Genomic DNA, 12,213 nt, shown 5'->3' with positions numbered 1-12,213 from the left:
TAGAGTAATTGTTAATTGCTTTTTGTTAAAAGCGCTGTTGTTAAGTCCTCCGTGGGGATAGTATGTGCGGGCGTGCTGCAACACGTTTTTATCTAATTGCTATATATATTGCGATTATAAGTCACTGTTAAGTAGTTTTGGTTATCTGTCCTTCACATTAACTTCCTTAGTTGGTGTAGGTATAATAAATCTTACCCGTTGTTTCTTTTGGGATACTTTGTTTCTGGTCTAGTTTCTTTTTGTACCCAATTCAATCTTTACTGTGATGAATGTGGATCGGAAGCCGGGATAGCCGCTGCCGGTGTTGTAGTGGTTTCAGTATGTCGAGTTGGTTTGTCTCTGCGATTACACACACTTGAAGAAGTAGATGCTGGGGTATTGTGGTAGTGTGCTTTAACCGTTAATCCTTTTGTCAGATGGCTGGGCTTTTTGCCTGGTTCAGGTTTTCAAAACCTCTTGAATTGTTGCGAATGTGTTCTGTTTAGATCCGTACTCTATTTGTTTCAGAGTATCCGATCTGCAGGTGTCCACAGGTTTCTTTAGGCCCAATTATTAGGTAAGGTATTTCAGTTGTTCTTGGCGGTCCTTTGAAAGGAGGACTAGGTGCTTTGAAGGTTGTTCTTGAACGCTTCAGAATATCTTTCAAGCGTATTTGTTGGTCCGTGGTTTGATGTAGTCTTGGCGGTCCACTTCGAAAGTGGACTATGAAAATGTTCAGTGTAGTAAGGAGTAGGCAACGCGTTTCAGCTGATTAATACAGCCTTTATCAAGCATATCCTTGCAGTTGTAAACAGTGGGTTTTTGTATTCTGTGATTTGATTCTATTGGATCCCCTAGGTAGTTGTATCTTTACAATCTGGTGATCCTATTGGTTGTTGTGTCGGTGCTTTTGATTGGTCATTCCTTAGCATGTGACCTATTAATGGTTCAGTTTATCACGGTGATGGGGGAATTTTCACTTATTTGTATCAGATGACCAAGTAAATGCATAAAACGTTATGAAAACTTGTTCCAGTAGTAAACACAAATACGAATGTATTGTTATAATAAAAACATAAATAACTTTTTGTACGTCAGAGAATCTGTCCTTACAGGGTTTGTGAGTCAGTATAAGGTTTTTGGTATATGCCAATTTGAATATTTATTATGTTCTATTTAGTCCTTTAGTGCAAGAATTCATATTTTATTGTTGGTTCAATTCTAGGGTTGGTAAATTAGAGGTTTAGTCATTTGTTTTGATGATGCAATTTAATATAACAGTGGAATGGGAAATTTCAATTTTGCGTGTTCTTGTTTGATCTTTAGTAATCGTTTGTTAAAAAGCAGTTTTTTTATTAATAATCGTTATTTCCATTATTATTGCTTTGGTGCAAGTATATGAAACATGCATTATTGGTTCTGGAATTTTTATTCCTATTTTTGTAATTTATTTATTTTTAGTGTTCGTTCTTTTATAATCTTTTGTTGAAGAGCAGGTTAATCTTTTGGTATTCATCATTTCAATTGTATTGGTTCAAGGATATAAAACATCCATTATTAATAGTTGTGTATCAATCTGTTGGGTTTCTCTTCCGAATTTGGAGTGTTTGTTCTCTTTTAGCCTTTGTTGAAAGAGGGTATCATAAAACGATTTCTTAAAATTTGGTGAAATTTTGAATTGTTTATGAAGTGTTGTTATCAGATGCATTATTATTGGTTCTGGAATTTTTATTCCTATTTTTGTAATTTATTTATTTTTAGCATGCAGACATGCAAAAAAAGCTAAATCATTCAAATCCAGCATCACAAACAAGGAATATAAAATAAAAGAGACTATAAGATGTACAGACACAAACATAATATATCTTATAACATGCACAAAATGTGACAAACAATATATAGGTGAAACGGAAAGGATGATAAAAGAACGAATAAGGGAACACATATTATCAATAGAAAAATCGGAACTAGAAAGAAATAAAGACCTGCCAGTTCCCAAACACTTCAGAACTTGCAATAACAGCAATCTAAAATATTTCAACTACACAGCTATACAAAAAATTAAACAAAATATAAGAGGTGGTAACCAGGCAAACAACCTACTTAAAAAAGAAGCAAAATGGATCTTCGAAATGCAAACCTTAAGACCAAAAGGTCTGAATATAGACTTCAGTCTAAACTGTTTCTTGAATACTTGAACCACAAAAAATCCTGCATGCCAACACCAAAAACCCAATCTGATAACAACACTTCATAAACAATTCAAAATTTCACCAAAAATTTAAAAAAATCGTTTTATAATACAATCCTTCAACAAAGGCTAAAAGAGAACAACCACTCCAAATTCGGAAGAGAAACCCAACAGGTTGATACACAACTAATAATAATGGATGTTCTATATCCTTGAACCAATACAATTGAAATGATGAATACCAAAAGATTAACCTGCTCTTCAACAAAAGATTATAAAAGAACAAACACTAAAAATAAATAAATTACAAAAATAGGAATAAAAATTCCAGAACCAATAATAATGCATGTTTTACCAAAAACCCAATCTGATAACAATACTTCATAAACAATTCAAAATTTCACCAAAAATTTTTAAAAAATCGTTTTATGACACACTCCTTCAACAAAGGCTAAAAAAGAACAAACACTCCAAATTCGGAAGAGAAACCCAACAGGTTGATACACAACTAATAATAATGGATGTTCTATATCCTTGAACCAACACAATTGAAATGATGAATACCAAAAGATTAACCTGCTCTTCAACAAAAGATTATAAAAGAACGAACACTAAAAATAAATAAATTACAAAAATAGGAATAAAAATTCCAGAACCAATAATAATGCATCTGATAACAACACTTCATAAACAATTCAAAATTTCACCAAATTTTAAGAAATCGTTTTATGATACCCTCTTTCAACAAAGGCTAAAAGAGAACAAACACTCCAAATTCGGAAGAGAAACCCAACAGATTGATACACAACTATTAATAATGGATGTTTTATATCCTTGAACCAATACAATTGAAATGATGAATACCAAAAGATTAACCTGCTCTTCAACAAAAGATTATAAAAGAACGAACACTAAAAATAAATAAATTACAAAAATAGGAATAAAAATTCCAGAACCAATAATGCATGTTTCATATACTTGCACCAAAGCAATAATAATGGAAATAACGATTATTAATAAAAAAACTGCTTTTTAACAAACGATTACTAAAGATCAAACAAGAACACGCAAAATTGAAATTTCCCATTCCACTGTTATATTAAATTGCATCATCAAAACAAATGACTAAACCTCTAATTTACCAACCCTAGAATTGAACCAACAATAAAATATGAATTCTTGCACTAAAGGACTAAATAGAACATAATAAATATTCAAATTGGCATATACCAAAAACCTTATACTGACTCACAAACCCTGTAAGGACAGATTCTCTGACGTACAAAAAGTTATTTATGTTTTTATTATAACAATACATTCGTATTTGTGTTTACTACTGGAACAAGTTTTCATAACGTTTTATGCATTTACTTGGTCATCTGATACAAATAAGTGAAAATTCCCCCATCACCGTGATAAACTGAACCATTAATAGGTCACATGCTAAGGAATGACCAATCAAAAGCACCGACACAACAACCAATAGGATCACCAGATTGTAAAGATACAACTACCTAGGGGATCCAATAGAATCAAATCACAGAATACAAAAACCCACTGTTTACAACTGCAAGGATATGCTTGATAAAGGCTGTATTAATCAGCTGAAACGCGTTGCCTACTCCTTACTACACTGAACATTTTCATAGTCCACTTTCGAAGTGGACCGCCAAGACTACATCAAACCACGGACCAACAAATACGCTTGAAAGATATTCTGAAGCGTTCAAGAACAACCTTCAAAGCACCTAGTCCTCCTTTCAAAGGACCGCCAAGAACAACTGAAATACCTTACCTAATAATTGGGCCTAAAGAAACCTGTGGACACCTGCAGATCGGATACTCTGAAACAAATAGAGTACGGATCTAAACAGAACACATTCGCAACAATTCAAGAGGTTTTGAAAACCTGAACCAGGCAAAAAGCCCAGCCATCTGACAAAAGGATTAACGGTTAAAGCACACTACCACAATACCCCAGCATCTACTTCTTCAAGTGTGTGTAATCGCAGAGACAAACCAACTCGACATACTGAAACCACTACAACACCGGCAGCGGCTATCCCGGCTTCCGATCCACATTCATCACAGTAAAGATTGAATTGGGTACAAAAAGAAACTAGACCAGAAACAAAGTATCCCAAAAGAAACAACGGGTAAGATTTATTATACCTACACCAACTAAGGAAGTTAATGTGAAGGACAGATAACCAAAACTACTTAACAGTGACTTATAATCGCAATATATATAGCAATTAGATAAAAACGTGTTGCAGCACGCCCGCACATACTATCCCCACGGAGGACTTAACAACAGCGCTTTTAACAAAAAGCAATTAACAATTACTCTAACGATCACGGCAGAAAGACTTTATCTTTCATAACTTATACGATTTTTACTGTATCACTTTATTTTTGTTTCACTTTTATTATTTGTTACTATTGTTGATACCATTGACGCTATTTTAATTATATTGTTGATACCATTGACGCTATTTTAATTATGTATGTTCAGCTTTAAACAAACGAATATGGTAAATATGGTAATTAAGAATTAATATTGCGAATATTCTTTGTGGATACCATACTTCTTCACAAGTCCACTATATCAAATCCATAAAAAATATCTGCAATTAAACCAAAATTCAAAAATTCAAATATACAGATATGTTTGTATAACACACTAAGTAACAGGGATTGGAAAACATATTATATCATTTTATTCACACTGTATGGTTGGCCAACCAGTTAGATTTGTTTTAAGAATCAATTTCTATTGTTTTAAATTTTATTGTATGTATTTATAATTCTAAAAATAAATAGATCTCATTGAATCCAACTACATAGTAAGACTATCTTTCCTTATTGGGTAATTAAGCACAAGCGCTTAAGAGTCTCATCCAATCCAGATTTTACCCCCACTTTGAAGTTTGTGAGATTACTTCTTCGAGACTCCCTAGCTTTTACCCCCACAGCGCATAGTTTATTAACCCAACACACCAATACACCTTAAAATCGGTCTTACAAACTAGTGATTAAAATCATAATTTAAATCAATTTGATTTAAATCAAATCCATCCTGCTTAGAATACAAAGAGATTGAATGTTCAGAAGAAGAGAAGCACTTATCTAATATGGCAGAAACTGAAACCCTATAGAAAACGTAAGGAATCTGAAGAAATTTTTTATCTACATATTTTGTGCTTAACATGATGAGACAGAGGAGACAATAATATAATAATATTTTGCAAAAAGTAAACGTGCACTGTGAACAGTACTACAATGTTAGACAATACACTCAGAGTAGAGATGGTAAATTTAAAATCTGCAGAGACAGAATAGGTAAGAAAAAGTGGGATATGTTAAAGCACATACTGTACATTAGCTAATCTATTGGATAGCCAAGACATTTTCAAATGCCTAACTGGGATATGGGAGAGGACCCTAATACATTAATTCTAAATAGTGCAAGGAACATAAAAGAAACAGTTTTACAGCATGGTAAATAATGAATACGGGGGGGGGGGGTATGCTTTGGTAAATAACTTTGCTGAATAACTCCAACACTATGCATGCTGTTGCAGGATACACCCTGTTACAGCAAAGGAGGCCTACCATTGAGTAAAGAAATGGGGGCATATTTATCAAGCTCTGTATGAAGGCTCGCCGGAAACAGAAGTTATGAAGCAGCGGTCTAAAGACCGCTGCTCCATAACCTGTCCACCTGCTCTGAGGCGGCGGACAGAAATCAACCCGATCGAATACGATCTAGCTGCCGATTAGCCGTGAATCTGCATGGGGCTGCATTGCACCAGCAGTTCACCAGAACTGCTGGTGAAATGATAAATGCCGAGAGCGTATGCTGTTGGTATTTATCGATGTGCAGCAGACATGATCCGCAATATCGGATCATGTCTGCTCGCACATTAATAAATAGGCCCCATGGTCTATGAAACCCTTGGGGGTTATTGTTTGACACTGACTTAAAACAAGTAAACATAATATAAAAGGGACAGTCTAGTCAAAATTAAACTTTCGTGATAGGGCATGCAGTTTTAAATAGCGTTCCAATTCAATTTTATTATCAGAAAAAAGCACAATGGAAAGAGGCGCCAATGGTGCAGATCAATGGTGAATCTTATATGCTGCTGATGCAGGACGAACACAGGGTACTCACTTGTATAAAAGGCAATCAATTATGCCCATAGAGATAGGCTGGATTTTTACAGCAGTCCAGCTAGCTGATCCAGAGGCAGCTCTCTAACGACATCCAATGAAAGGCAATCTGTTAGAAAAAGACAATAGATAGAGGCGCCAATGGTGAAGATCAATGGTGGATCTTATAAACTTCTGACAAGAGATGAACACAGGGTATTCACATGTATAAAAGGCAATCAATTATGCCTATAGAGACAGGCTGGATTTCTACAGCAGTCCAGCTAGCTGATCCAGGGTGGCTCCAAAATACAGGGGGTCATCAAACCCAAACTGTATACCAACAGGGTATGAGGGCAGGATACTGGGGTTAGGGATTCTCACCCTAAGAGTAGCGTAGCAATAGACCATACACAGCACATAGAGTTGGTAAAGTTAAAAACAAATTTATTAAAAAAGTTATAAAAATATACCACTCATGTTAGTGCCAATAAAAGTTATGGCTTGTGGAGAAACAGTGCGACGCGTTTCTCAGTTAAACTGTTTCCTCAGGCAATTTTATTATCAAATTTGCTTTGTTCCTTTGGTATTCTTAGTTGAAAGCTAAACCTAGGTAGGCTCATATGCAAATTTCTAAGCCCTTGAAGGCGGCCTCTTATCTCAATGCATTTGACAGTTTTTCACAGCTAGAGGGTGTTAGTTCGGGTGTGTCCCAAAGCACAATTTAACTGCATAATTTAAAAAACTGATTTGATCATAATTTGTGCAACAAATTTAAAATCCATAATATTGGATATTTTTTGTTTTTTTGGGGAATCCCTTAAAAACAAACAAAAAATAATATTTAAACCGCAACCCTAGAAATATCACCATCACAAATCAGATATAAAAACAGTTCGATTACTGGCCCAACATACGTTTTTATTTAATGCTCTTAAAGGGACATGAAACCCAACATTTTTCTTTTTCGTGATTCAGACAGTTTACTACTATTATATCATTTGCTTTGTCCTCTTGGTATCCCTAGTTGAAAAACCAGTAGTGCATTACTGCTGCTTCAATAAACGATACCAAGAGTATGAAGCAAAATTGGTAATAGAAGTAAATTGGAAAGTTGTTAAAAATGGTATGCTCTTAAATTGCGGGGACTGGAGGCTTGTGTGTATGAACCTAAGTAAAACCTGTAACATGCACCTTACTATCTTCATGTATCTTTAAAGTAAAAATATGTGTATTGCTTTGCCTGACATCAATAAAAAGATATTTTTTTTTTTTAAAAATGGTATGCTCTACCCGAATCATTAAAGAAAAATGTTGGGTTTCATGTCCCTTTAAATAATCCACAGCATACTTCTGCCAATGCAAAGAGAACATAAAATGAATTTACTGCTATACCAGACCATAAAATAATCCACGACAACTACCCAAACACTTATATAAAAGTGAATTTTCTCGCAGCAAACAGATAAGCCCACCTAATAAGAGGAAACCAAAGCGGCATTTATTTAACCGCCAGCAGCTCATATAGAACTGCCACCAGCTTGATCTTGAAACTTAATCAAAACACTGGCATAGCGGCGTTTATTTAACCGCAATTATCTCACAAAAGTGATATCAAACAGATACACTTCAAGGTACTAATTTATATATAGTTGCCTAAGATAAGATCTCAATTGCATAGCTGAACTTGAAACAAAGTATCCTATATGAACTATACAGCAACTATTGTTTTATCCACTATAAAATTGTATCTACAAACATTCTGTTAGAAATTACAACTTGTGATAAACCCAAAACTGTATAAATTATAAGATTTCAACGTTATTATTTTATTTTAATTTATTTTTGATATATTATGTACATTTTTATACATAGAGACACCGTGTCATTTTTTAAACTTTGAAGGAATTGTAATAATTTTTGTTTAACTGTACTTTTAGCATCACTACTATTGGGTAAATTTACCATAATCAAATAAAGGATCATATTTATTTCTTAAATAGTTTCGACATCCATTTTTTCCAAAAGAGAATATAAAATTAGGACTCATCAAAACATTAACATATATTGAGCCCACATATTATCACACATATTTACAGTAAGACACATTGGGAATAGCAACTTGTTTTGCGCCACCTACTACAACTAACCATAAAATAATCCACGTTCAGGCCTACCAGTGAGCTCAGGAAATCCACAGAAGTTTTATTTTAAGTATTTTTTTCTAATTAATATAATCACACATACAACCCCAAAGCCCTGAATAGGCCAGGTTGCAAGTACTTTTAGTCCTTACATTGGGATACAGCAAAACTTAGTGGTTAGTGTGCGGGAAGGGGAAGGAATCTGTGTACTTTCCAGGCTAAAACAGATGATGTGTACAAATAAATATTTATCATTTTCTTCTTTTCTTTAGACTTGGAATGGAAAATAATTTATGTTGGCTCAGCTGAGACTGAAGAATATGACCAAGTACTAGATTCAGTGCTAGTGGGGCCTGTACCTGCAGGGCGCCACATGTTTGTATTCCAGGTAAGTTATCTGATTTTATATATATATACACACACATACACACACGTGCATACATATATTTACATAATTGTCTGCACATAATATTGTGTTTATGCGCAGACACATATCAGTTGAACCAGCTTCACCTTGTATTGCAATGTTGATGGCTCAATTTACATGATGAGAGCAGACACACTGTTTATAATGCTGGTACATGGAATACATTAAGAAATGCTCCATACACCCGTGTCACACTGAAACAGTGAGAAGCAGATTGCCTAACACTAGTTTATGCACTGTGATCACAGTCTAAACTGGTTTATAGAGAGGTCTATCAAAGTTCTCCATTTTGAACCACCAACCATAAAAATATTTGTACTGATGGCATTATTGAGTTCTATGGAAAATATTTAGAGTTATAATTACAAATTGAACTGCAGTGGGTACCATTAATCAAGTTACTAGTAATAAAAAAAAATGTTGGTGACAGAAATTATTTATTTATCAGGCAGTTTTGGTAATTCTGCTTTGTCATGAAATTTCACTACAAAAGAACGTTGGGAGTTCAGCTATGCATGGAGCTTAAACAGGAGCTGGATCTCGGAATCAGTAAAATATTATACTTATAAGTAGTATTTTAAATAGAATTTCTTTAAAAGGGACACAAAAGTCAAAATGTAATTTTATGATTCAGATAGAGCATGCAATTTTAAGACTGTTAAAGTCACATCTGTTTTCAAATATACTTGGTATACTTTGTTAAAAGGTATATGTACATATCCCTAGCAGCAGCCTTGCACTACTGGGAGATAGCTGGTGATTGGTCACTACACACATATGCTTCTTGTCATTGGCTCACCATTTGTTTTTAGCTAAGTCCCAGTAGTGCATTGCTCTAGAGATGACAAACTGTGTGTATAACCTTTTTGCAGAGGTTAAACACTTAGTTATAGGAATGCAACATTGTAATAATAAAATGCTCTAATATATTAGAACATTTTCTTTTTGAACTTTTATGGCCATTTAAAACCTTGGTAGAAGAGCTGCAAGAATCTTGGCCCTGGAGATGGTTAAACTCAGAATCTCAAAAACAAATCTGAGAAACTTGAGATATATAAAAGTATGTAACGTTCATGTCTATAATTGTCATAAACAAAAATCTTCACGGTCCTGATTGTATAAATACATTGTAGATCATCAGATTCCCCAAGCTCTTAAAATCTAACCACAAACTACCCTATTACATTAACCCGCTTTACTACATTAATCCCCAACTTTCTGAATGATTCCTAGGGGCATATTTATTAAAGTCTGGCGGACCTGATCCGACAGTGCGGATCAGGTCCGCCAGACTTCGCTGAATACGGCGAGCAATACGCTCGCCGTATTCAGCATTGCATCAGCAGCTCACAAGAGCTGCTGGTGCAACGCCGCCCCCTGCAGACTCGCGGCCAATAGGCCGCCAGCAGGGGGGTGTCAATCAACCCGATCGTACTCGATCCGGTTGATTTCCGGCGATGTCTGTCCGCCTGCTCAGAGCAGGCGGACAGGTTATGGAGCAGCGGTCTTTTTGACCGCTGCTTCATAACTGCTGTTCCTGGCAAGCCTGCAGGCTCGCCAGAAACACGGGGCATCAAGCTCCATTCGGAGCTTGATACATATGCCCCCTAGTGTTTTCCCCAGGACCTTTTTAGCGGGTGCCCCAACTGGCTGATTTCACTGACCACCTGGATAAAAAAATTTTTTACCCAATATTAAGCTAAAAATAGCCAGTATTAAAAATGTTAAATTTGTATTGCCAAATTGTCATTAAATACATTTATGTTAAATTATGCCATTAATTTGTGCTTTTAATAGCTGAAAACGATATAATATTAGAAAATATTACACTGCCCCCACCGGGCTACTTCTAAATCCCACCCGGTTGGCAAAATATTCTGTGAAGAACACTGGTTAGAGTTAATTTGCAGAAGCTCTTTACAGAGAAGGTAGCTGATGCATGGAATAGACTTCCAGTAGAGTTGCTCAGAACAACGGACCAATCCAGGAATGCCTGGGATATGCATAAGGCTAAAATCTAAGCTTACATTTTAGGAGGAAATGTGTGGTTCTGCTTTTTATTTGCAATCAAAAATCTCTTTTGGTAGATCACTCTCTCATTATCTGAAACTCATTACATGAAATATTTTCCTTTCAGTGCAAAATATTGAATTTTTCTTTCTTAAAAACGAGTGCTTTTCTTAGATTGTAGAATTGTTTATACAGCTAAAATCCACCTTCAGTTCCCCTAGATTGTGAGCTGTGCTCCGTCATATCTTTTAATTCAGACATCTCTATTTGTTCTATGTATTGAACTACTGAACTTTTTGTACAGTGCTATAGAATATTTAAGATTAAAAATTTAGTATGGAAAATGGAGTTCAAATGCAGAACTTGCCAAATTTATTTAAACCTTAGAAGCCAACAAGAATATAGAGGAGTCAGCAAAACCCTTTTTTTTATTAGTCAGAATATACAGTCACTACAGCTGTAATAATCTAAAAGTTGAGAGTCAGAAGTGAAATTCTACTAGTCATACCTCAGCCTCTAACATTCTGACTAGCTATTGTTTAAAGTTTTTCCTCTGTCTGAAACCCTGTTAATAACTAGTGGCTGAAGTCATTTTCTTCCCCTATTTGTTTCTGCTGTGGCTGAAGCCATTTTCTTGTGCTACGCATTTTAATGGAAGGATGCATTCAGAATATCACTGTTCTAGTTTAGTTTCCATTACGATTTGGTAATTATGGCAATCGATATATAGTTAATTACATTTATGACAATTCTCATTTCTTTTAGGCGGATGCTGCTAACCCAGGACTTATTCCAGATGCAGATGCTGTGGGTGTAACAGTGGTATTAATTACGTGCACATACAGAGGACAGGAATTTATTAGAGTTGGATATTATGTAAATAATGAATATACAGAAACAGATCTGCGGGAAAATCCTCCAGTGAAGCCTGATTTTTCCAAGGTAATATTTTATAAAGAAAAATAGGTGTGTGTGTGTGTGTGTGTGTGTGTGTGTGTATGTATATATATATATATATATATATACACACATACACACACACACATATATATATACACACATACACATATATATATATATATATATAAACACACACACACACATATATATATATACACACATATATATATATACACACACACATATATATATATATATATATATACACATACACATATATATATATATATATATATATACACATACACACATTCTATAGCAGCAATGTTTGTGTCAACGTACAACTGCTACAAGCAGTGTTACAGTGTTGCAGACCGGCTACTTTAGAATGCTAAAGACATGTGACC

At 34.8% G+C, this 12,213-nt stretch overlaps 2 protein-coding genes across 2 annotated transcripts in view; one reads left to right on the top strand and one right to left on the bottom strand.

Annotated features, from left to right (window-relative positions):
• MCM9 (minichromosome maintenance 9 homologous recombination repair factor) overlaps nucleotides 1-12,213 on the bottom strand; it is a 238,252-nt gene that overhangs the window by 183,175 nt on the left and 42,864 nt on the right. The window lies entirely within an intron of this gene.
• The window catches only part of ASF1A (anti-silencing function 1A histone chaperone), a 64,603-nt gene that overhangs the window by 47,790 nt on the left and 4,600 nt on the right, over nucleotides 1-12,213 (top strand). Inside the window, exons 2-3 of the mRNA XM_053710790.1 lie at nucleotides 8,742-8,857; nucleotides 11,672-11,848. Of these exons, the coding sequence (XP_053566765.1) occupies nucleotides 8,742-8,857; nucleotides 11,672-11,848 (293 nt within the window). The remainder of the gene's footprint in view (nucleotides 1-8,741; nucleotides 8,858-11,671; nucleotides 11,849-12,213) is intronic.

Source organism: Bombina bombina, chromosome 4 (genome assembly GCF_027579735.1).
Source record: "Bombina bombina isolate aBomBom1 chromosome 4, aBomBom1.pri, whole genome shotgun sequence".
Taxonomy (NCBI): Eukaryota; Metazoa; Chordata; class Amphibia; order Anura; family Bombinatoridae; genus Bombina; species Bombina bombina.
The sequence above is the reverse complement of the archived record's forward strand: the minus strand, read 5'-3'. Positions and strand labels throughout refer to the sequence as shown.